At 39.9% G+C, this 27,026-nt stretch overlaps 1 protein-coding gene across 3 annotated transcripts in view; it reads right to left on the bottom strand.

Annotated features, from left to right (window-relative positions):
* Positions 1 to 27,026, bottom strand: part of COL28A1 (collagen type XXVIII alpha 1 chain) — a 186,714-nt gene that overhangs the window by 22,009 nt on the left and 137,679 nt on the right. For all 3 annotated transcript variants that reach the window (XR_001889567.1, XR_001889566.1, XM_017893897.1), the window contains exons 28-31: positions 6,179 to 6,247; positions 5,409 to 5,489; positions 5,284 to 5,319; positions 115 to 151 (exon numbers count right to left, since the gene is read on the bottom strand). Coding sequence is in view for 1 of the 3 variants with exons in the window: in XM_017893897.1 (XP_017749386.1) it covers positions 115 to 151; positions 5,284 to 5,319; positions 5,409 to 5,489; positions 6,179 to 6,247 (223 nt within the window). In the remaining 2 variants the exon portion in view is untranslated. The remainder of the gene's footprint in view (positions 1 to 114; positions 152 to 5,283; positions 5,320 to 5,408; positions 5,490 to 6,178; positions 6,248 to 27,026) is intronic.

Here is a 27,026-nt window from a genome sequence, read left to right as displayed (position 1 = left end):
TTTTCCCACTAGCTATATAATATACATCTGGACAAACACATTCTCTCACCAACACAGTACGTAGTGGGGCTGATGCTTTAAAGTGATGATTTTTTCTGGAGAGTCAAATCTTACCACATATTTCCGTAATAAGTTTGATAATTTCTTCTTTCTAGGGGATAAAAGAAAATGTATTACTATATGAATGACTATAATATTTTTCCTATAGCTATAAAAGATATCTTATTACAATCAGCATTGACCATTTGATTTAATCCTTTCACTGCAGAAAATAAAATAAATAACACTGAAATCAAAAGTTGACTATAATATACCATAACTAAAATGCACTTGAGCTGTGAAACTTAATAGCTGAGACTTTTGGAATTCAAATTGCAACTGCAGCATTTATCAGCTGTGTGACCTCAGGCATTTGATGCCCTAATAGTATCTGTGTCTCAGGGCTATGGTATGGATTAATCAGTGTTAATGCACACATCAACACAGGGTCTGGCGACTTTAACATACCTACAGTGGTGTGGCACTATATATACATTCAGTTACACAATTTAAACCACACGTGCTGAGCAACCAAGACAAGCCCCAATGCCTGCAGAGAATTCATTCTGTGCTACGTTTTCCCTTCTTTTTCTGTGCTAGTTCCTGATTTTTCAAGTCCTCTCTTCAGCTTCTTAACACTCTCGCTTTGGCTCTTCTGTGACATTTCCCCGTGTTCCTGAATGCCCTTTCCTTGTCCTGCTGCCCATGAGCTCCATCAGAAGGGCCTGAAATGAGCTGCATACTAGAAATAAAGCTGCCAACGCTCTTCCCTGTGCAAGTGTGTTTGTAAGTAAGTATGATGAGACTAGAGAAGGCAGGATTCCACATTTGTCAAACACTTGAAGCTAAAAGAGATGATTAACAGAAGCCTAGATCTCAACAGGAAGACCAGTGGACTCAATCTAAGAAAATAAATTTTAACAGGTGCAAAAGTAAAACTTTTAAGAACAAATCTATAATGACAGAATCAAGGTGGAGGTGATGTAGCCTGTAACATGGCTTAAAAGTAGAATATATGGGGAATATTCATAATATTTTAACTTTTTAAACTGTACATAAAAGCTAATGATTCCAAGTGGCTATTTAAAAAGAACATCTACCACAATGCTGAGTTATAGAATACAATTCTACAAAATGAGAGTCAACAGTCTTCTTTTTTTCTAGGTTTTGTCATGCTTTCCCACACTTAAAAAGACATTTTAAAAAATCTGAAACAAGAACATGTATAGAAAGGTAAAATGTATGTATTTATATATTTATATTAAAAATATCTAGAAGGGAAATGTATGTATTTATATATTTATGTTTAATTTTTTATAAATGGAGAAAATACTATACATCAAGTTTTAGGGTTATAATTTGTCACAATACTATATTATAATTCATTTTCCACATTATTAAGGATTCTGAAAAACTTGATTACTGAAATTGAATGTACGGCCACTTAAAGGCTCTGTGATATACACTCTCATACTGTACTTTAGAAAAGTTGTAGTAACTGACACCTCCAACAGCAGTAGATAAGAAAATCTGTTTTATTTTAGCCACACAATGCTGGCTGTTATTATTATATCATCTTTGTCAATTGGTAGATCAAAATCATTGTTTTAAATTACATTAATTAAAATATTCATGAGGCTACATTTCGTTTCATATGCATGTTTCCAAGTTGTATTCTCTTGTGCATATCTGTGTATGTTCTTTGTCCTACCTTTTTCTATGGGAATATTTGCTTTTTATTCACTTATAAGAGCAATGCATGTATCAAGGCTGGATTTTAATTTTGCAACATATTTTGTGGCATAATCAGGTTTAAAATGCTTGAAGTCACCATACATATAAATGTCTTCATGTTCTTTGCATTTAAGTGACTGGAAGAGTTCATTCCTTCCCCTAAAATCACTGAATAACTACCTTGGCTACTTGGTGCCAATGATGAAGGCATCATATTTATACCCCTCAAAGGATTCACAATCTAGGAAGAAGTAGACAGACGAAGACTTTCATAAGTGCTATGGACAACCGAGGAACCATCTCGATCTGCTGGGATTTCTGGGGCAGGAGAATGAGGATGGGACTGTGGTCCAGGGAGGCAGACTCTGACCAGGTTGGGACAGGGAAGGGGAACATTTAGGCAAGGGGGTCGGCCTTCTCTCAGAGCATACTGCATTACAGTACTCGAGTAAACTTATGAATCAGGGCACATAGCAGAAACAATGACAAGAAATGTTGGAGACAGATGGACTCTTGAGGACCTTTGTGTCATGTTGAAGAGTATGAACTTTATCCTGGGCAGTGGGACTCACATGATCCCCAGGCAGAGAAGAGCTCTAGTGGAACTTTTATTTAAGAGAGATGATCATAGCAGCCAGTGGAGGGGTTTGAGGTTCCTAAATAATTCAGGCAAAAAAAAAAAAAAAAAAAGACATCGGAAGGCTGTGGTAGTAGTAACGGATGAGGAGGACAGGCCTGGAGGGACATTCCAGGGGAAGATGAGGGGCTTGGTGAGTAACTGGAAGAAAGGATGAGGGAAAGAAAGAGTCTAAGAGGAGGCAAATGATGGTGCGGCCATACTCTGAGAGAGGCAGGAGTGGGATGGGGGCAGGTTGGGAGCTCATGAAGATGACGGAGCCCAGCTTGAGTGTGGCTAAGTCTCATGTGTCTATAAAACATCCAACTAGATATGTCCACGGGCAGCCTAGGATGTAAGATCTGGTGCTCAGGAGAATTGTCCAAGCAGGGGGTAGATTTAAGAAATGCCAGCATACACTTGCCTGTTAAAACAGGGACTAAAAATAAGATTGCCTGGAGCAGGGCTTCTCAGCCTTTTTAAAACCACCATGTTTCCCCTTCCCCACATTCGATAAATATATTCTTTCTGTTTAAAATAAAAACACTATTTTTTCATTCACGATATGCCATCACTGTGCTATTGAATTAGCCTTTTCAAACTGTATGTCCCCTGCCTTTAGTGGCTGCATTCCCTGAGAGTTTGAAGACAGGGAAGACTGAGGCCAGACACTGGGAAATGCTAACACCAAAGTGACAGGTGGAGACACAGAGTCTTTTTAAATAATTTTATGGGATGTATTAAGACATTTAATGCCATCAATGGCATTTGCCTCTTAAAAGAGGAGCTTGTTAGTCTAAAATGGATCTGCACAATTGATAGCTATTGGGGGATACATTAGATCACAGAAAGGATGAGAGGGAGAGAGGAAAGAGGCCTTTTGAGAACACCTTTCATGGGGGAGTAGCCTGAATTTGGTATCAGACAGGCCATCTCTAGCTATAAGGGCTCTGCTACGTGTCTGCTAGATGACTTTGGGTGTAATGTTCAGCCAACTTGTGTGTCTCCATTTGATGTAGAGATACTATCTACCTCATGGAGCTATCATGCAGATTAAAGGTGGGATCTTAGGTAAGAGAAGGTTATCGCCATCAGCCTGTCACCGTCTTCTTGTACCACAACCCACTAGACCTACACTGCATGGGGGTTTGGCCAGCATTCATGCCATGAACCAGTCCTCATTTCCAAGCTCTGTCCAAATCCCCTGAAACCACCTGCTGTTTGGCCACCTCTTGGCTGGACCTGTGCATCCAGGCCAGCGCTTCAGCTCTCCAAACCTGTGGCCGTTTGAACCAAGAATTCTGGAATTCCATGCCTCCAGTGTGTGGCACAGAGGGACATACGTGCATGCGCTTTGGCCCCAAGGACTTCTCACCTGGAGAAAGGAGTGCAGCTGGAAAAGGACCAGGGTTCCAGAGCAGGAGCCTCTAAAACACCCTGCAGTACTAGGTAAGGAGCCTAACATGTACTGATGTAGAGGAGCCTAACAGAGCCTGTCACACACTAAATTCTCACTTAATGCAAATTCTCTTTTCCTTCACTCTCCTTGTCTTGCTAGTCTCTTCTTCCAGAATCTAGAAAGCCAAAGTCAGCAGAATGATGTCCCTACTTCTAAGGTCTCTGCCTCTTGGTTGAAAAACTTCCACTCAAGAGATAAAGCCCATCTTGCCCTCAAACACCATCATACACCATTTTGTCTGCTCTGGACCCCCAGATCACTTCTTCTATCATAGCATTTATCACTATGTAGGTGAACATCCTTTGTTGTCTTTCTCTCCACCAGGCTGTGAGCTCCTTCAGTTCTGAGAGGTAGCCTCATCTCCACTATTTCCCCAGTGCCTATTTTGGAGCCTGACTCAGAGTAAGGTTTACTGGATACGTCCAATAAAGGTTGGTGAAATGAATGAATAAACGAATGGAGAAAGGAAACCAGTCCCTCTCCCCATGCTGGAACAGTAGGGCAGGTATAAACCTACAGGAAACGTTCCTCTGCTCATTTACATACACTCTCCCCTGCTACTTTTGGGGAGAAATTGTGCATATGTAGCTACTTCATCTACTATCGGCATCTTTGGGGGTCTGACTTATGGTGGGGAACAGCAAAGAGAAAAAGGCAGACAGCCCACAGAACACATGTACAGTTCTGTTGGTCACATGCCCAGCTCTCAGCTCTTGCCTTCACCACCTGAACCGTCACTCCCTCACACTTGGATGTTCCTAGTACAGTACATCGAGTCAGCCCCCCTAGACCACAACCCCTGGAAAAGTCCAACAGGAAAAAAGGAAAAGGTATCTGTTTTTCCTCAACCCCAGAAGATGGATTGCCTTCAAATCAGAAAGGAAGAATGAGACTTTGCCTTCCACTCATGAGACTTTAAAGAGTCCGTTTTCTGTTCTTAATGGTGTGGGGAGAAGAACAGGAAAACGTTTGTAGATGCTCAAAAAATACTTATTGAATAATTGAATCAATACATAAATGTAATCCCAATTTTGTGATTGCTGCTCTCCTCAGAGCGTTTCTAAAGGAACTAGTTCAGGAAAAATTCCTCATTCTAAAATGAGATGAACCACATAAATTAAAGTTATTTGGTAATCTGGCTTTTTTGAAACAGCCACCTCCTTGTTGGCCAGTAATAGCAGTGTGATCATTTCTACCAAGGATCCGAGTGGAGTAGTCACACACACCCACCATAAGGCAGGACAAAGTTTTATTTCTCCCCTCACAGTCAGATTCAATTACCTCATGCATCTAAGTCAACACTGGGCTGGTAGTAGTTGCTCTCTATAGAAACTGGAATTCTGCATCCAAAAATTCATAATTATAAAGCTAAAGCATGAATGCAAAAATTTTGCAAGCACAAAACCCTCAATTACCCTCTAGAATGGATACTCACTGTAAGTCCTAGGTCTCCTTTGGGTCCTTGTAAACCCTACTTAGTGGAAGAAGAGTAAGAGTCAATATAGGTTGGAACCAGTTAGAGTATAAAATCACAGTGAGACATTAAAAACTGCTTCTTGCCTGTTTTCCTGGAGATCCAGGCTCTCCAATTTCTCCTTTATCACCTTTCTTTCCCACATCGCCCCGTTCTCCATGCTCTCCCTTTACACAATAGGGTAAAATGATAGGTTCAGAATGTGAATATAGAAACCAGATAAGAAAAACTCTATACTTTGGTTTATCTGCAACTGGCATCTCTTGAATATCTTCAGTTCTTGTTTATACAAATGCGGTATTTGAAAAAAAAAATTGGGGGTAACTTATTTACATCCCATCAGATACCATAATCTAATTCATGATGAACCAGAGGTCTCAGAGTGAAGAGACCTTGAGATATAATAATACCATCTAATCAGTTTACCTTTCAGGACATACAACTATTACACAATTTACCAAGTTCCTGAGTTATCTGGTATCTCCTACATGGTATGTTGTAAGTATGTTGTAAGATAACTAATAAATCCTTTATTAGTTATCTTCTGAGAATAAAGAAAATGAGATGTTTTTTAAACATAGAGATGGGATCTCACTATATTGCTTAAGCCGGTCTTGAACTCCTGGCCTCAAGCAATCCCCCTGCCTCAACCTCTTGAAGAAAAGGACATTTTATAAAATGAACCTATTTATAGGTAGAAAAAGCAATGCGCAAGGATTTAATTTCAAGTAGATTTTTTTTTCTCCTGAGAGTTGTAAGGGGACGCGTGACACATATATGAGAGTTCTTCCAAAGTTAAAGTGAAGCTATTGAGATCCTAAGCCTAAGCATTTCTCTAAGATCCTGAGACACTTACCTTCTGGCCTGGGAGGCCACGGCCCATTGTGCCCTTTGGGCCTGGAAAGCCTTGTGGTCCTTGTTCCCCCTACATAGGATATGAGAAAGAGATGTTCTATTAATTTCCCAGGATAGCTTAGATATTCTTTAGGTCAGAAAAACACTTACAGTTTAAAACTGAATTATAGTATTATCTAAATATTGGGGGGAATATATATATAAACATTTGTATATAAATACATTCACGTATGTGTGTATGTGTATGGCTCAATGGTTTGCTAGTAAGTGTTTAACAACTAAGACTAGGATAGAAGTGAAGGCTCTGATTTATGCCATTTGCCTATTTCTGTGGTGTAAATACTTTCACTGTGGCTAATTTCAAGCTATGAACACATCAGCCAGTTCACACATAACAGATAGCTACTATTTCAGCTGTGGTAGTAAAGGTGGGTTGCATCTTCTTTACATTTTTCCATGTTTTCTGGTATGTTAAAAAACACAAGATATTGGTTGGGCGCAGTGGCTCTCGCCTGTAATCCTAGCACTTTGGGAGGCCGAGGTGGGTGGATCACCTGAGGTCAGGAGTTTGAGACCAACCTAGCCAATATGGCAAAATCCTGTCTCTACTGAAAACACAAAAATTAGCTGGGCATGGTGGGTGTGCACTTGCAGTCCCAGCTACACAGGAGGCTGAGGCAGGAGAATTGCTTGAAACCAGGAGGCAAAGGTTGCAGTGAGCTGAGACTGCACCACGGCACTCTAGCCTGGGCAACAAGAGCGAAACTCCATCTCAAAAAAAAAAAAAATCATTTTGGTAACGGGGGAAAAGAGTATATAACAGCATCCATCCACAATTAATGCCAAGTTACTGTTTATGTAATTCCCCTTACACTGTTAGTTTCATCTCTGATAATTTGTAGCAACATTCAGGACTTGTTTCCATCTTTCTCCATCACATTTTGACATTATTTCTTGCCCCACCAAAACCACACAGGTTCCAAGGGGTTTCATGGTGTTGAGCATGAAACAGAAACAATCACTAGCAAGTATAGAAAGTCATAGTTCTGATGCTCCTTGGATCTTATACTCAATCCTTATTTGACTCTGGATAATTATTAGTGATGAGTCTCTGGCAAAGGCTTGAAGGACCATGGGCTCCTGGGGATTGATCTGTGTTTTCCAAAAGTATCCTGATGGTCCCCACCAAGATCATTGGCATGCTTGATAAAAATTGCATCTCCCAGGCCCAACCTCAAACCAACTAAATGAGAATCACAGGTGAAGGTAAAGGCAAAGTGTGCATTTCGCCATAAGTCTGCTAAAGCTTGAGAGCCACTACCCCAGGAGTCATGATGGGACTTATGAGGCACTCCTGGAAGGGGCCACAGAGGTTTGCTTGGAGACCATTGTAACTTTGGGCATCTCAACATCCCTGAGCCTCCTTTACCTTGTTCATTGGCTGTCAAGCTTTTTTAAATCAAAAGGGTTCATTCTTTTTAAAATTGTTATAATGCAATATTTCAGAACAAAAATTATATAGAATAAAGTAAACACTTATCTACCACCATGTTACAAAATAAAATAGATACAATTCAAACCTCTTAGGTACTCATCCCCAACCCTATTTCTCTGAGAGAGAAAATCTCTACCTGAAATTCATATTTATCATTTGTATCCATGTTTTTATGCTTTAACTACATTTCAAAATAATACATCTTTTTTTGTTTGTGTGATTTTGTTTTTTGTTTTGTTTTGTTTTGTTTTGAGACAGAGTCTCACTCTGTCACCCAGGCTGGAGTGCAGTGGTGTGATCTCAGCTCACCGCAACCCCCACCTCTCAAGTTCAAGTGATTCTCCTGCCTCACCCTCCCGAGTAGCTGGGATTACAGGTGTGGGCCACTATGCCCGGCTAATTTTTGTATTTTTAGTAGAGTGGGGGTTTCACTATGTTGGCCAGACTGGTCTCAAACTCCTGATCTCAGGTGATCTGCCTGCCTTGGCCTCCTAAAGTGCTGGGATTACAGGCATGAGCCACCGTACCTGGTTGATGTTTTTAATATTTTAAATTTCCAATAAGTGATATATTTATACATCCATTTTTAAAAATATTATCTATTTGAAATTTATTTGTGTGTGTATATATATATATGAGGTTCTAATTTGTTGATTTTCTCTCTGCTATACAGTATTTTATTTCATTAAATAACTGAATACAACTTATCTATTAGCCTTTTGATGGACATTTAGATTATTTCCAATATTTCTGTTTTAAAAAATTTTAAGAATATTCTTTTATATACCTTTGCATACTTGTATACATTCCTAGGAGGAAACTCTTACATCAAAACAAATATTGTATAAAATGGTACAAAATAAAGTGAATACAAGTACAGATTCTCTAAAGTTGAACTAAAGGGCTCAATTTTTCACACACCCATCCCTAACCTCTCACAGCACATTGGCTTGACTGAACTCTAAGGTTCTTTTTATTCTCTTACATGTGTTTCTAAACTGGTTGTAGGTATGGGGTTATGGTATTGCCTCCCCAGTTCAACACCAGAGGACTTAAAAGAAGTTCTTTACAGCGGTGAGACTACAGAGAACTTAATTCACTGAATGTCTTTTTACTTTGTTATCTCTTGAGCTAAGCCCAATGCAGTAACATACTGGGCCCCATGGGAATGGGTATGCAGTGTTGCACTACAATTTCTTGGGCCCCCCAAGGAGGCTCACCCAGAAGAAGGAGTGCTTCCTCTGTTAGTTGCTTAGAGGGAACAAGTAGGGGGATGATTGGTCTCCTTTATTCAGTTTAAAGTTAGGAGAGAATACAGTAGTCCCCCTTTATCTGTACTTTCACTTCCCATGGTTTCACTTACCCACAGTCAACTGTGGTTGGAAAATAAGTGAGTATAGTACAATAAGATATTTTGAGAGACCACATTCACATAACTTTGATGACAGTATACTGCTTATAGTTGTTCTATTTTGTTATGTGCTTGTTAATCTCCTACTGTGCCTAATTTTAAATTAAACCTTATTATAGGTATGCATATATAGAAAAAACATAGTATATGTAGGGTTTGGTACTATCCAAGGTTTCAAGCACCCACTGGGAATATTGGAACATATCTCCTGTGGATAAGAAGGGACTACTGTAATCTTTTCCCACCAGGAAACTTGATGTCTTGGGAGCCCCAGAACCCTGGATTGGAATTTGTGCCAGTTAAATAAGCCCTAAACATTCAACTGACACTGGAATTCCAAGATGAAAATTCAAGCAAAAAAAGGAGAGGAGAAAAATTTGTCCTGTTTCCAAAGATGGCACTCCCAACACAGGTGTCATGAAGATGAACAGGCGGGAATGTGTAGATAACACAGATCAACCTCATTATGCTCACTGCAAAACATGCTCTAATAGGAGTGGATCTGCAGTCTGCTTCTGAACATGAAGGTTAGTGCAGTCTGCCTACATACAGACTAGCAGCCAACCCCCCAGAGTGATATGCAGGACTGCAGGCAGCCACCTGCCTGAGGTTATACCATCTTCTTCTGTTCAAATCAAAAGGAAAACAAACACAAATATTATAGGAAAGATATCCTCTTAAGAAAGATGTCTTGGTAAGGTACACTTTGGTATAAATTTGTTTTCTCAGATTTTTTGTGGAGGTGAATGAGGACATTTTCATTCAGTGAGGTACCTGGTAGAAGGTTTGGGTTGCAGGGGAGATGCATCAGACCACTGTAGCTGAGTTAGGAGTCCAGTTGGCCAGGGATAAGAGAGACTAAAGGTTCATGGGAGAACACTAAGAGGAAATCCATGGTTGGCTTTGTCTCAACCTCAAAGGACAGAACAGTGTGATAAACAGAGGAGCTGGGACTGTGGTGTGACGGTGAATATCACTGGGAGTTGTATGTTTAGACAAAGTGGATCCAGAAAGAATGCCATACCTTTTTGACACTTACTCAGAATAATTATTTCTTTTGCAATATTTCAGATTCCTCCAGTAGCTAATACAGAAGATGTCCAATAAATGTTCATGAGTAACTAGCTGCCTTTAAGAAATGACACAATTTCCTAATATAGCTAAAACCTATTGCTGTAAGGGGAAGCATGGCACATGCCCTGAGGGAAAAAACGTTACAGTAGCAAATTATCACGTTAGGATAATATTCAGGAATGTCTTTTGCATTACTTCACAATATAAATATTTTCTGTATAACTGTTAACACTATAGATATTCCAGGCAGCTAGATTTCCCTATAATAAAGGCAATTCATTTTCTTTTTAATTGCTAGTTTCCCTTCGAAATACTTAAAGGCTTCCTATAACTTTCAGAGTAGACTATCTAGCTAAAAGCCTTTAGCAAGTAAATCCATGTCTGAGCTTGGCAGAGGTGAATGCTATCCAATCAGACTTTTAAGTGTGTAAGTCTCAGGAAAATAATAAATAATGATTTGAGTGTGGGTCAGAAGCAACTGCAGGAAACAACCTATTGGAAGCTATAATTAAATCTATATTTCAAACCATGGTTAATCACTATATCACCACATTAGATGTATGTCCTGATAAAGGTGTGATCATTTTCATTTTTCAGATGACTGCTTGTTCTCTGGGAAAGAAATTTCTAAGAATAATGCATATCTACCTGAATGTTTCCACTGATTTACTTTTGCATTACTGATACGTCAGGAAACAATGATTTTTCTTTTGAAATGTTTTCTCAATAAGGTGTGGTGAGAAAAAAATCAAATTTATAGATGATCATAAAATGTAAAATGGACATCTGGCTTCTGCCAGTATGTAGAAAAGTAGAAAAAATGCTACTCTTATTCTTAAAACCCCAACAATAAAAAATGAGAACTAATCTGTGAAGTCACAGCTTTTCTTGAATCCATCATAGAGCTGTGGTTGCAGGGCAACCAGCCAATTCAGCATCTAAGGAAAGTCAAGATCCTTCAAGGAGACACAGGCTTGGATATTCACTTACCTGGTAGAGGTGCCACATGTTATACAAGCTGGTAAGAATTCAGCTAAAATTTTTAACAGGTCGCTAAAGGCTGAGTGTGTGACAGCACGAGGGGATAGGACCCCTGGGAGCTTCAGGCACAAGGGAAAATCACACCTACTCACAGACTTTTCTCAGGGACTTTGCTGGTGCTCAAGAGAGAGACTGGGGCCAGGAGTAGGCTTCCCTTGTGGTGCCAGCCTTGGGAGGGAAGCAGCAGTCCCACAGGTCTCAGTCTGTTTGTGCTGCTATAACAAAATACCATAACATATATACCAATACATATAACAAAAGACTAGGTGGCTTATAAACAACAGCAGATTATTTCTCACAGTTCTGGAGGCTAGAAAACCCAAGATCAAGGAATTGGCAAATTCAGGGTTTGGTGAGGGTCTATTTCCTGGTTCATAGGTGGCACCTTCTTGCTGTGTCCTCACATGGTGAAAGGGACAAGAGAGCACCCCGGGGACTCCTTTATAAGGGTGCTAATCCCATTCCTGAGGGCAGAGGTGACCTAATCACCACCCCAAGGCCCCACTTCCTAACACCATCGCCTTGGGGATTAAAATTTCAACATATGAATGTGGGGACCATATGCAATTTCAGACCACATTCTGTTTCCTTTTGAAGGGAACAGAATAAACCTTGCAAGAATGAATCCTGGGCCCAGATCTTTAGAGATGCCCTACTACTTGGGGAGGGTCAGGAAACCATGCCCACACCATTAGAGGCCTCCTCCTATGGGTTTGCTGGAACACATAAAACTGCAAACTAAAAAGGGTAAATTTTACTGCATATAAATAATCCTTTACTAAAGAATAAAAGATTCTTTAAAAAATTAAAAAGAATTAGATGAACACTTGGCAAAATTTAAATGAGTTCTATAAATAGTATTATATCAATAATTTTCTGATGTTTATTATTGTACTGTGTTATATAAGAGAATGTGCTTGTTTGTAGCAAAAATACTGATGTATTAGGGGTAAATGGGTATCATATCTGAATTTTACTCTCATGTGTTTCAGAAAAATAACATGACACATACATATATATATATACACGCAAAGTGTTTGATACAGCAAACGTGGTAATATTAACATTTAGAGAATCCGGGTAAAGGATATATAAAAATTCTTTGTATTATCTTTGCAACTTTTTTTGAAAGTCTGAAATTATTTCAAAATAAAAGTTAAACATTATTATATAAAATGAATGAATGAATGAATGTACCAAATGGTTGCAAAAAGATGTCAGCTATCACTGCTGCAGCGGTTAAAGCATATGAGTATACAGGTACTTTGCCTACTCAAAGTTTGGGAGCCCAAAGGCTAAAAGAACATCAGAAGACCTAAAATAACCCAGCCATTCCATTACTGGGTATATACCCAAAGGATTATAAATCATGCTGCTATAAAGACACATGCACACGTATGTTTGTTGCGGCACTATTCGCAATAGCAAAGACTTGGAACCTACCCAAATGTCCACCAATGACAGACTGGATTAAGAAATGTGTCACATATACACCATGGAATACTATGCAGTCATAAAAAAGGATGAGTTCATGTCCTTCGTAGGGACATGGATGCAGCTGGAAACCACCATTCTCAGCAAACTATCACAAGAACAGAAAACTGAACACCGCATGTTCTCACTCATAGGTGGGAACTGAACAGTGAGATCACTTGGACACAGGGAGGGGAGCATCACACACCAGGGCCTGTTGTGAGGTGGGGGGAGGGAGGAGGGATAGCATTAGGAGATATACCTAATGTAAATGACGAGTTAATGGGTGCAGCACACCAACACGGCACATGTATACCTATGTAACAAACCTGCACATTGTGCACATGTACCCTAGAACATAAAGTATAATAAAATAAATAAATAAATAAATAAATAAATAAATAAAATAATCATTAAAAAAAGACCTAAAACAAAGCTACAGGTGTGGATTTCTCCTTATGCAGAAACAGCTTCTGCTCTTTGAATTCAGGAAGCTTCTACTGTTACCAGAAGCCTCTATATTTCCCTAGGATTTACATTCATTCCAATTTCAGTTCAATTTTTTTGAATTTCTGGGGTACATGTGCAGAACATGGTTTGTTACCTAGGTATGCATGTGTCATGGTGGTTAGCTGAACCCATCAACCCATCATCTACATTAGACATTTCTCCTAATGCTATCCTTCCCCTAGCCCCCTACCCCCTGACAGGCCTTGGTGTGTGATGTTCCCCTCCCTGTGTCCATGTGTTCTTATTTTTCAACTCCCAGTTTTGAGTGAGAACATGCAGTGTTCAGTTTCCTGTTCTTGTGTTAGTTTGCTAAGAATCATGGTTTCCAGTTTCATCCACGTCCCTGCAAAGGACAAGAACTCATCCTTTTTTATGGCTGTATAGTATTCCATGGCATATATTGCCACATTTTCTTTATCCAGTCTATCATTAATGGGCATCTGATTGGTTCCAAGCCTTTGCTATTGTGAACAGTGCCACAATAAACATGCGGGTGCATGTGTCTTTATAGCATGATTTATAATCCCTTGGGTATATACCCAGTAATGGGATTGCTGGGTCAAATGGTATTTCTGGTTCTAGATCCTTGAGGAATCACCACACTGTCTTCCACATGGTTGAATTAATTCACACTCCCACCAACAGCGCAAAAGCATTCTTATTTCTCCACATCCTCTCCAGCATCTGTTGTTTTCTGACTTTTTAATGATTGCCATTCTAACTGATATGAAATGGTATCTCATTGTGGTTTTGATTTGCATTTCTCTAATGACAGTGATGATGAGCTTTTTTCACATGTTTGCTGACTGCATAAATGTCTTCTTTTGAGAAGTGTTTGTTCATATCCTTTGCCCACTTTTTGATGGGGTTGTTTTTTTCTTATAAATTTGTTTAAGTTCTTTGTAGATTCTTGATATTAGCCCCTTTGTCAGATGGATAGATCACATAAATTTTCTCCCATTCTGTAGGTTGCCTCTTCACTCTGATGATAGTTTCTTTTGCTGTGCAGAAGCACTTTAGTTTAATTACATCCCATTTGTCAATTTTGGCTTTTGCTGCCATTGCTTTTGGCGTTTTTGTCATGAAGTCTTTGCCCATGCCTATGTCCTGAATGGTATTGCCTAGGTTTTCTTCTTTTTTTTATGGTTTTAGGTCTTACTTAAGTCTTTAATCCATCTTGAGATAATTTCTGTATAAAGTGTAAGGAAAGGGTCCTGTTTCAGTTTTCTGCATATGGCTAGCCAGTTTTCCCAACACCATTTATTAAATAGGAAATCCTTTCCTCATTGCTTGTTTTTGTCAGGTATGTCAAAGACCAGGTGGTTGTGGATGTACAGTGTTATTTCTGAGGCTTCTTTCTGTTCTGTTCCATTGGTCAATATACCTGTTTTGGTACCAGTACCATGCTGTTTGGGTTACTGTAGCCTCATAGTATAGTTTGAAGTCAGGTAGCATAATCCCTCCAGCTTTGTTCTTTTTGCTTAAGATTGTCTTGGCTGTGTGGGCTCTTTTTTGATTCCATATGAAATTTAAAGTAGATTTTTCTAAATCTTTCAAGAAAGTCAATGGTAGCTTGATGGGGATCGCATTGAATCTATAAATTACTTCGGACAGTATGACCATTTTCACAATATTGATTCTTTCTATCCATGAGCATGGAGTGCTTTTCCATTTGTTNTTCCATTTGTTTGTGTCCTCTCTTATTTCATTGAGCAGTGGTTTGTAGTTCTCCTTGAAGAGGTCCTTCACATCCCTTGTAAGTTGTATTCCTAGGTATTTTATTCTCTTTGTAGCAATTGTGAATGGCAGTTCACTCATGATTTGGCTCTCTGTCTGTTATTGGTGTATAAGAATGCTTGTGATTTTTGCACATTGATTTTGTATCCTGAGACTTTGCTGAAGTTGCTTATCAGCTTAAGGAGCTTTGGGGCTGAGATGATGGGGTTTCCTAAATATACAATCATGTCATCTGCAGAGACAATTTGATTTCCTCTCTTCCTGTTTGAATAACCTTTATTTCTTTCTCTTGCCTGACTGCCTTAGCCAGAACTTCCAACACTATGTTGAATAGGAGTGGTGAGAGATGGCATCCTTATCTTGTGCCAGATTTCAAAGGGAATGCTTCCAGTTTTTGCCCATTCAGTATAATACTGGCTGTGGGTTTGTCATAAACAGCTTTTATTATTTTGAGATCTGCTCCATTGATACCTAGTTCATTGAGAGTTTTTAGCATGTAGGGATGTTGAATTTTGTCAAAGGCCTTTTCTGCATCTATTGAGATAATCATGTAGTTTTTGTCATTGGTTCTGTTTAGGTGATGGATTATGTTGATTTATGTAGGTTGAACCAGCCTTGCATCCCAGGGATGAAGCTGACTTGATCATGGTGGTTAAGCTTTTTGATGTGCTGCTGGATTCAGTTTGCCAGTATTTTACTGAGAATTTTCACATTGATGTTCATCAGGAATACTGGCCTGAAATTTTCTCTTTTTGTTGTGTCTCTGCCAGGTTTTGATATCAGGATGATGCTGGTCTCATAAAATGAGTTAGGGAGGAGTCCCTCTTTTTCTGTTGTTTGGAATAGTTTCAGAAGAAATGGTACCAGCTCCTCTTTGTACCGCTGTTAGAATTTGGCTGTGAATCCATCAGGTCTTGGGCTTTTTTTGCTTGGTAGGCTTTTAATTACTGCCTCAATTTCAGAACTTGTTTCAGTCTGTTCAAGGATTTAACTTCTTCCTGGTTTAGAATTGGAAGGGTGTATGTGTCCAGGAACTTATCCATTTCTTCTAGGTTTTCTAGTTTATTTGCATAGAGGTATTTATAGTATTCTCTGATGGTAGTCTGTATTTCTGTGGGATCGATGGTGATATCCCCTTTATCACTTTTTATTGCATCTATTTGATTCTTTTCTCTTTTCTTCTTTATTAGTGCAGCTAGTGGTCTATCTATTTTGTTGACCTTTTCAAGCAACTCCTGGATTCATTGATTTTTTGAAGAGTTTTTTATGTCTCTATCTCCTTCAGTTCTGCTCTGATCTTAGTTGTTTGTTGTCTTCTATTAGCTTTTGAATGTGTTTGCTCTTGTTTCTCTAGTTCTTTGATTGTGATGTTAGGGTGTTGAGTTTAGATCTTTCCCACTTTCTCTTGTGGGCATTTAGTGCTATAAATTTCCCTCTAAACACTGCTTTAGCTCTGCCTCAGAGATTCTGGTACCTTGTATCTTTGTTCTCCTTGGTTTCAAAGAACTTATTTATCTCTGCCTTAATTTCGTTATTTACCCAGTAGTCATTCAGGAGCAGGTTGTTCAGTTTCCACGTAGTTGTGCAGTTGTGAGTGAGTTTCTTATCCTGAGTTCTAATTTGATTTCACTGTGGCCTGATAGACTGTTTGTTATGATTTCCATTCTTTTGCATTTGCTGAGGAGTGTTTTATTTCCAGTTGTGTGCTCAATTTTAGAATAAGTGTGATGTAATATTGAGAAGAATGTATACTCTATTGATTTGGGGTGGAAGGTTCTGTAGGTGTCTATTAGGTCCAGTTGGTCCAGAGCTGAGTTCAAGTCCAAAATATCCTTGTTAATTTTTTGTCTCGTTAATCTGTCTAATATTGATAGTGTGGTGTTAAAGTCTCCCACTATTATTGTGTGGGAGTCTAAGTCTCTTTGTAGGTCTCTAAGAAGTTGCTTTATAAATCTGGGTGCTCCTGTATTGGGTGGCTATATGTTTAGGATAGTGAGCTCTTCATGTTGCATTAATCCCTTTACCATTACGTAATGCCCTTCTTTGTCTTTTTTTATCTTTGTTGATTTAAAGTCTGTTTTGTCAGAGACTAGGATTGCAACCCTTTTTTTTTTTTTTTTTTTTTTTTTTTGCTTTCCATTTGCTTGGTAAATATCCCTCCATCCCTTTATTTTGATCCTATGTGTGTCCTTGTACATGAGATGGGTCTGCTGAATACAGCACACTGATGGGTCTTNTATAAATCTGGGTGCTCCTGTATTGGGTGGCTATATGTTTAGGATAGTGAGCTCTTCATGTTGCATTAATCCCTTTACCATTACGTAATGCCCTTCTTTGTCTTTTTTTATCTTTGTTGATTTAAAGTCTGTTTTGTCAGAGACTAGGATTGCAACCCTTTTTTTTTTTTTTTTTTTTTTTTTTTTTTTTTTGTTTTAAATTTTTTTTTGTAAGAGCCTGGGTTTGACCCCTTTTTTTTTTTTTTTTTTTTTTGCTTTCCATTTGCTTGGTAAATATCCCTCCATCCCTTTATTTTGATCCTATGTGTGTCCTTGTACATGAGATGGGTCTGCTGAATACAGCACACTGATGGGTCTTCACTCGTTATCCAATTTGTCAGTCTGTGTCTTTTAATCGGGGCATTTAGCCCATTTACAGTTAAGGTTAATATTATTATGTGTGAATTTGATCCTGTCATTATGATGTTAGCTGGTTATTTTGCTCATTAGTTGATGCAATTTCTTCAGTGTCAATGGTCTTTAGAATTTGGTATGTTTTTGCATTGGCTAGTGCTGGTTGTTCCTTTCATGTTTAGTGCTTCCTTCAGGAGCTCTTGTAAAGCAGACCCAGTGGTGACAAAATCTTTCGGCATTTGCTTGTCTATAAAGGATTTTATTTCTTCTTCATTTATGAAGCTTAGTTTGACTGGATAAGAAATTCTGGACATGAAATTCTTTTAAGAATGTTGATTATTGGCTCCCACTCTCTTCTGGCTTGTAGGGTTTCTGCAGAGAAATCTGCTGTTAGTCTGATGTGCTTCACTTTGCGGATAACCTGACCTTTCTCTCTGGCTGCCCTTAACATTTTTTCCTTCATTTCAACCTTGGCCAATCTATTATGTGCCTTGAGGTTGCTCTTCTCAAGGAGTACCTTTGTGGTGGTCCCTGTAATTTCTGAATTTGAATGTTGGCCTGTCTTGCTAGGTTGGGGAAGTTCTCCTGGATAACATCCTGAAGACTGTTTTCCAGCTTGGTTCCATNGGAGCTCTTGTAAAGCAGACCCAGTGGTGACAAAATCTTTCGGCATTTGCTTGTCTATAAAGGATTTTATTTCTTCTTCATTTATGAAGCTTAGTTTGACTGGATAAGAAATTCTGGACATGAAATTCTTTTAAGAATGTTGATTATTGGCTCCCACTCTCTTCTGGCTTGTAGGGTTTCTGCAGAGAAATCTGCTGTTAGTCTGATGTGCTTCACTTTGCGGATAACCTGACCTTTCTCTCTGGCTGCCCTTAACATTTTTTCCTTCATTTCAACCTTGGCCAATCTATTATGTGCCTTGAGGTTGCTCTTCTCAAGGAGTACCTTTGTGGTGGTCCCTGTAATTTCTGAATTTGAATGTTGGCCTGTCTTGCTAGGTTGGGGAAGTTCTCCTGGATAACATCCTGAAGACTGTTTTCCAGCTTGGTTCCATTCTCAATGTCACTTTCAGGTACATCAATCAAATGTAGGTTTGGTCTTTCCACATAGTCCCATATTTCTTGAAGGCTTTGTTCATTCCTTTTCATTCTTTTTTCTCTAATCTTGTCTTCATGCTTTATTTCATTAAATTTATCTTCAATCTCTGATATCCTTTCTTCCACTTGATTGATTTGGCTATTGATACTTGTGTATGCTTCACGAAGTTCTCGTGCTGTGTTTTTCATCTCCATCAGGTCATTTATGTTCTTCTCTAAACTAGTTATTCTAGTTAGCAATTCCTCTAACCTTTTTTCAAGGTATTTAGCTTTCTTGCATTGGGTTACAACACGCTCCTTTAGCACAGAGGAGTTTGTTATTTCACCTTCTGAAGCCTACTTCTGTCAATTCATTAAATTCATTCTCCATCCAGTTTTGTTGCCTTGCTGGCGAGGAGTTGTGATCCTTTGGAGGAGAAGAGACGTTCTGGTTTTTGAAATTGTCAGCATTTTCGTGCTGGTTTTTCCTCATCTTCATGGATTTATCTACCTTTGTTCTTTGATGTTGGTGACCTTCAGATGGGGTTTCTGAGTGGACATCCTTTATGTTGATGTTGATGCTTTCTTTTCTGTTTGTTAGTTTTCCTTCTAACAGTCTGGCCCCTCTGCTGCAGGTCTGCTGGAGTTTGCTGGAGGATCAATCCAGATCCTGTTTGCCTGGGCATCACCAGTGGAGGCTGCAGAACAGCAAAGACTGCTGCCTGTTCAATCCTCTGGAAGCTTCATCCCAGAGGGGTACCCACCAGATGCCAGCCAGAGCTCTCCTGTATGAGGTGTCTGTTGGCCCCCGCTGGGAGGCCTCTCTGAGTCAGGAGACACAGGGGTCAGGGATCCACTTGAGGAGGCAGTCTGACCCTTGCAGAGCTTGAACGCTGGACTGGGAGATGCACTGCTCTCTTCAGAGCCAGCAGGCAGGGACGTTTAAGTCTGCTGAAGCTGCACCTACAGCCTCCCCTTCCCCCAGATGCTCTGTCTGAGGGAGATGGGGGTTTTATCTATAAGCCCCTTGCTGGGGCTGCTGCCTTTTTTCAGATATGCCCTGCCCAGAGAGGAGGAATCTAGAGAGGCAGTCAGGTTACAGCAGCGTTGCTGAGCTGCGGAGGATTCCGCCCAGTTGGGACTTCTCCCCAACTTTCTTTACATTGTGAGGGGAAAACTGCCTACTCAAGCCTCAGTAATGGTGGACCCCTCTCCTTGCACCAAGTTTGAGCATCCCAGGTCAACTTCAGACTGCTGTGCTGGCAGTGAGAATTTCAAGCCAGTGGATCTTAGCTTGCTGAGCTTCATGGGGGTGGGATCCGCTAAAGTAGACTACTTGGCTCCCTAGCGTTAGCTCCCTTTCCAGGGGAGTGAACAGTTCTGTCTCGCTGATGTTCCAGGTGCCACTGGGGTATTAAAAAAAAAAGTCCTGCAGCTAGCTCGGTGTCTGCCCAAAGGACCTCCCAGTATTGTGCTTGAAACCCGGGACCCTGTTGGCGTAGACACCCAAGGGACTCTCCTGGTCTATGGGCTGTAAAAACTGTGGGAAAAGCATAGTATCTGGACCAGAGTCCACCATTCCTCATGGCACAGTCCCTCATGGCTTCCCTTGGCTAGGGAAGGGAGTTCCCCGACCCCTTGTGCTTCCTGGGTGAGGCAATGCCCCACCCTACTTCAGCTCACCCTCTGTGTGTTGCCCCCACTGTCTAACCAGTCGCAGTGAGATGAGCCAGGTACCTCAGTTGGAAATGCAGAAATCACCAGCCTTCTGCACTGATCTCACTGGGAGCTGCAGACCAAAGCTGTTCTTATTTGGCCATCTTGCCAGCCTCCAATCCTGTATAAGCTTTCTATAAATTTGATTTTATAATATGGGAAACTAATGATATTCTGCACTTTGATATTCTTACTTTTCATAAGGTTTATTTAACTGGTTCTTAAATTCATTTGAAAATGTGTCGAAAGCTGTATTTTCTGCTGCAATTGCTGAGGTTGGTCGTGACAATAAGGAAATTCAGGATGCTACAGCTATGTGGGGTCAGTTCAATCTTTTAAACCAGCAGAATTGTCCACTTGGACACAGCCAGTTTATAGGTCTGATGCTGGTTATCTACCCCCAGACTGTGAATTCTATCTACACAGGGATGATATAAATGCTAATGGAGAAGTAGGTCACCAGGGCTGGACAGCAAAAAAAGGAATATTTTCCCTTCCTGTATGAGTTCATGACTTTTCAACATTCCTCTGTCATCTCAGGTAATAACAGAGGTAATTATTTATAGCACACTAGTTCTTTCTAAGAAGAGATAGGTATTTCACGTTTACGAAACTATACTAGGAGGATCACTCTTAAGGAAAAAAATAAATGAGCTGTTCTTGGATTTCAGCACTCACTCATTGCCTCAGACTGAAATGTGGAAGGTGAGAGGAAAAAACAGCTATGGGCTGGGCATGGTGGCTTAGGCCTGTAATCCCAGCACTTTGGGAGGTTGAGGTGGGAGAATCGCTTGAGGCCAGGAGCTCGAGACCAGCCTGGCCAACATGGCGAAACCCTGTCTCTACTAAAAATACCAAAAATTAGCCAGGTGTGGTGGCGTGCTCCTGTAGTCCCAGCTACTCGGGAGGCTGAGGCAGGAGAATCGCTTGAACTCAGGAGATGGAGTTCTGCAGTGAGCTGAGATCACGTCACTGCACTCCAGCCTGGGCAACAGAGTGAGACTCCGTCTTAAAAAAAACAAACAAACCAGCTATGGTACCCGAATAGGATTTTGGCCCAAACCCAGGCTTAATTCAGTGAAAACATTTTACCTTTTAATCTTTCTTCTTTGTACTCTTTTCATTTTACTATGAAGTTGCTTTCTTCCTTATTATTTTCCAACTTTTGCAAAAAGAAAAATGGCTAAGGCCAATAATATGGCCAGTATTTCCAGCTCAAACAGAAGCTTGGGTTTCTCCTCCATTAAGATTTGCAATCCTGTCTGATAAATCACAGAGACCTGGTTACACATTACAAACAAATGAAACTTCTGGCTAACCATCAGTTATAGGTCAATTGGAACGTGCTTGGTTGAGATCACTTGCTGTAAAAGCTCTGAGAAGAGGAAGAATTTTACTTTTGTACAAAATTTTATTTGCTGGAATGCAATCATGCAACCATATTAAAAGTTTAAACCCATCACCACTACTTTTCATGACCCCAAAACAATTTTACCATTCTTTCCTCTACTTCTCTTCTAGTTTGCCTGTCCTCCTTTCTAATTACAGTATTGCTAATTAGGAACCAGGGGAACTGTACATTTTGAAAGTGGGGAGTGAAAGCCTTCTGCTAGGTCAAATAAAAAAGCCAGGATTAAGATATTGACTTAGTGGGTTAATTATAATTAACAAGATGCAGTGACCTACAGGTCAACAAGTATTTGACCTGGAATCCAGGAACTACCTTTGTGTTGAAAGGGATCATTTTCTGCTTTGTGAGTACAGCTAATTCACTTGAGAAGGAAAATGTACTTCTCATTACCCTTTGTAGTACATAAAATGGTACATATTGACAGAAGGAGCTTATCCAGAGACCCCCTAGAGCAACCCAATGGTCTGCCATTTGTGTATTGACCTCCTTCTCCCTGAAGTTCTGATCCTAATTCTCCTACTGTAACCAGCAACTGCCACTTATTGTGTGCCTATGTGCAAAGAATTGAGCTAATATACTCATTTAATTTTTGTGAAAACTCTGGGAGCAAGTATATAAATGATAAAACCAAGGCTTCACTAATACGTTCACTCAAATGCAAAGCTGACCGTCCCTCCGAACAAAGGCTTTGCTGGTTTTCATTCCCTAATACTACCTTGGTGTAGAGTAGAAGTCAGGCAGTTTCCCCTTCTCTAACTTGATAATCGACAGCTTCCAGTTTCTTAAAATCCTTTTCTTTTGTGGAATTCAATCCCTCTAACTCAATGTCCCATTTAGATATGTTAACATTCTCTAATGGGGACTAAGACAGCCTAATGCTTGTTCAATAAAGCACCCTATTTGGTCGGGAACAGAATCAATGAGTAAGTTACTTGTTATCAGGCAAGTCATTTGTTGGAGTGTAGCCCTGGCTTATTTGGTACCTGGCCAGAATACAATCCTGATGGGCTTAATAAAACAAAAACATGGCTTCATTATATTTGATTTTCATTCCAATGGTGATCTAGTTTCATTGTGTCTGGTGAAAGGCAGATAAATAGTTGACTTTTGACAGACTCAGGGAGTCTGTTCCTAAAAACAGTTTAAAACCCGTACCATTTGTACCTCTTCCCCTCTCTCCACGGCCTTCAATGCAGGGCTTTTGTTAATAACCTAAGCACTGTCAGCCATGTATAGCAAGGGTTTTCAGAAAAGTTCCCATGGAAATGTCCATGTGCTGGATCAAGATGCTGCTGACATTAATACTGATGGCTGTATCTGTTTTTTATTGCTGTTGTAATGAATTGCCATGAGTTTAGTGGTATTCTCTTACAGTTCTAGAAGTCAGAAGTCTGAAATCAGTTTCTCTGGGCTACAGTCAAGGTGTCAACAGGGCTGGTTTCCTCTAGAGGCTGTAAGGAGATATCTATTTCCTTAATTTTTTCAGCTTTTGGTGGCCACCTGTATTCAACTGTTTTCCTCCATCTTCCCACACTACAGTCTGTTTCCATCATCACATTGCATCTTTCATAGTCTCTTCTCCTTCTGTCTCCCTTTTATAAAGGACACTAAGGCCTTATATTCAAGGCCCACCCAGATAATCCAGGATAATCTCCCCATCTCAAGATTCCTTCTGCCATTTAAGGTAATATGTATTAATTCCAGGGATTCAGATGTAGACATCTTTGAGAACTATTATTCAGCTTACCATGGTGGCTTTTGCTCTATTTATGTAAAAAAGTAAGATAATAATTATATTGTCTGTAATTTACCTTAATATACTTCCATTTAGATCATATCATGAATATGTATATGTGCAAGTTTGAATTTGAATTTGAATTCTAGGGATGCTAAGTTAACACTTGAAATAGCATATTCAGTAGTCCGCACTTCTCAGGCATGTGCTTCAACTATTGCTATCTGGATTTGCTCCAGAGGGATAATTAAAACAATCTATCTTTGATGAAATAAGGAGTGTTTAAGACATGTGGTAGCTAGAAATGTTGTATAGGCACCTTACCCCCTGCATAAATTGGGCATAAGAGTGAGGTCCACTCAACAGCCAAATAGAGCACCTAATTCTTGAGCTCCATTCAGAACAAGTGCTTCCTACTCTCATCCCATCAAAATGAAGAATCCCTTCACCTGATGTGACTAAAAGGTTAGTTGGTCCTGTCATGAGAATATTTTTGCATTTCCCTCAGAGTGTTCATTTCATGCAAAGTGCCTTAAAATATATAGAATTGGAACTCTGGCCAATCTTTTAGTAAAAGGGTTTATGCCTGTTTATAATAAATAGCTGAACACAAGGTAGAATTCCGTCTGAAATTTGTTTTAATTGAAACTTGCCATCTGATAGCAAAGTTGTCCAGGAGGAAGCAGGTACTCCTACTGAATTCTATTCTTCAGAGGCCATTCTTCTGACAGTCATCAAACAGAATCTAATAAATAATAAATATCCAAATTGGCTTAGCTCAGCTCTCAATACTTACAGTCAAATGTTCTCCATTTGGAGATTGTTTCCTGCAATCATTTTCTTAAACTTTTAGCTCTTGCTTCCATTTTTTCTGTTTATAACCACTAGCAAATGATAAAGTGACTGGACAAGTAGCAAATGAATATTTGCCAATAATCTCAGCAACAGTCAAGCCACTTAACTATGTTGATTGCTTCAAGGATACATGCTTACAATTTTGATTTTCTATCCAATTCACAGAATTTAGTCCTGTTTTCTGACAATAAAATTGTTCTTAGTTTAAGTCCTAGAGTTAAATACATGAATAAGTCAGTGCAAAGGGTGCCATGGCTTTGAGGAGCTTTTCCAGTTGAACTCAGTTGCATACATTAACTTGTCCTGCCCTCCTGTCTAAACAGCTGTCTGTAAAACCTGCCAAATCTCATCAATGCCTCACATGGCATTTGAATATACTCACACCACAAGTGATAAATAGAGAGAGACAGGGTTGGCTTTATGACAGTTGACTCTGCTAGAGACAAGGATGTCTGGAATGCTCTCTTTGCTGGCCATCTGCACAATGCAGTGTCCTTGTCCTCCTGAGTGTTTAGTGGTTTGTGTGTTCAGATGTCAGTTTGCCTTTAGCTACTCTGATGCCTCTGTTGGTGCTTCCTGTATCCTCAAGGTAGGTTTCTGCCAGGGTCCCTTACTTTTACCTTCATGTTATCATTAGCAATCTTGTCCACTTCTATGACTTTAATGGTGACCCTAGAGGGCTAATCTCCAATTCTCTAGTTCCCAGTGTCAGCCCTGTCTCTTAGATCCAGGCATAACTTCATATCTACTTTCTACAGTTTTCCATACGCTAGCCACTTCAGAACCAGATCCATCAAATGCAGCTCAGCCACATCTGCTTTTCACTCTTGGCTTTCCCCTCTCCACTCACCCCTTAGGCTCAGGATTCTTTTTGTGTTCTGACCTCTGTGCTTCCTGAACACTCTCATCCAGTCTGTGGACAAGTCCCAGCCTCCCAAACACATCCAAGAAGTCTTCTCTGATCTGCCCTCACCCCAGCCAAGACTGGTATCTTCCATATCAACCCACAACTTTCTTAGAGCATATGTCTCATAACAGGCTTGGATGCTCACATCCTATCTGTCCTACTTATCATAAACTCCCAAAGTGGAGGCATTTCTCCTTATTTCTACATTCTGAATGCTTATTTCAGGGCCCTGTATATTGTTCTGAGCTAGAAAGAATGGATGTGGAGGTTGGCCATCTTTTTGGTAGAAGTTGCCTAGAAATTATGCATCCTAAATTTTGTCTTGTTTAGCCTGGGTTCCTCTCAGGTTGATAGAAAGCAAATTTCATGACAAATTTTTGGAGTTCAATATGGAAAAGAAATAATAAAATAGGGATACATGGAAAAATGCCATCCAAGAATTCATTATGTGGTTCAATTGAAAGAAGTGTTTACAACCAGATTCTCTGGGCCTGGAATCTGGAGCTGAGTCTAGGGCCATTTGATTAAAAACTTCTGTGGCACTGTCCTCTGAGACAGTTAAATAAAGCAGATAAAGGAGTTACCACAAGTTTGAAAAATACTACACTTCATTTAGGCAGCATTTTGCTGACTGCATAGGCCACTTCAGCAGAGCTGCCAGTATGCAAAGCCAGCCAGAACTGCTGACCTGTGTGGCCACAGCTGCTACAACAGCAGCAGGAATGGGGCTTCCAAGCAAAGCATTCAATCCCTCTGTATACTTTTCTGAATGAAAGGATTCCATAAAATGTTGCATGCTTTCCAAATTACTCTTCTCTTTTCCATCTATCAGTTCATTAACAGACAAGAGTAGACCCAGAAGCAGTGAAAGGCCAAAGCACTCTTTGTGCTGATTAATACTTGAGTAGGCTAAACAATGGCCCCTAGATATCCAGGTCCCCATCCCCAGAACCTATGAACTCTACTATCCACAGAAAAAGTTAAGGATTGTGGCATGGGTAGATTATCCTGGATTATCCATGTGAGCCTTAAATGTAACCACAAGTATTCTAAGAGCAAGGCAGAGGGAGATTTGACAGACAGGAGAGAAGAAGGCCATGCAACAGAAAATAGGGTGAAGCAGAGTCAGACAGAAAAGATGGAAACCATTGACTTTGAAGATGGAAGAAGGAGCCACGAGCCAAGGAATATGAGGAATGTGTCGATAGAAGGTGGAAAAAACTAGGAAATGAATTCTCCCCTAGCAGCGTTTGCATGGCCAGGTGCCCTTCAGAATGTTGTAGAATGCATTCTCATGTTTGGTGGGAGGGGATCTGAAGAAGCCCTTTCTTACTTGAAAAATCAAGCACATCCCATTTGTCAATTTTGGCTTTTGTTGCCGTTGCTTTTGGTGTTTTAGACATGAAGTCCTTGCCCATGCCTATGTCCTGAATGGTATTACCTAGGTTTTCTTCTAGGGTTTTTATGGTATTAGGTCTAACATTCAAGTCTCTAATCCATCTTGAATTAATTTTCATATAAGGAGTAAGGAAAGGATCCAGTTTCAGCTTTCTACTTATGGCTAACCAATTTTCCCAGCACCATTTATTAAATAGGGAATCCTTTCCCCATTTCTTGTTTTTGTCAGGTTTGTCAAAGATCAGATGGCTGTAGATGTGTGGTATTATTTCTGAGGACTCTGTTCTATTCCATTGGTCTATATCTCTGTTTTGGTACCAGTACCATGCTGTTTTGGTTACTGTAGCCTTGTAGTATAGTTTGAAGTCAGNTCA

The sequence above is a fragment of the Rhinopithecus bieti genome, unplaced genomic scaffold (assembly GCF_001698545.2).
Source record: "Rhinopithecus bieti isolate Rb0 unplaced genomic scaffold, ASM169854v2 scaffold_23881, whole genome shotgun sequence".
NCBI classification, from domain to species: domain Eukaryota; kingdom Metazoa; phylum Chordata; class Mammalia; order Primates; family Cercopithecidae; genus Rhinopithecus; species Rhinopithecus bieti.
The sequence above is the reverse complement of the archived record's forward strand: the minus strand, read 5'-3'. Positions and strand labels throughout refer to the sequence as shown.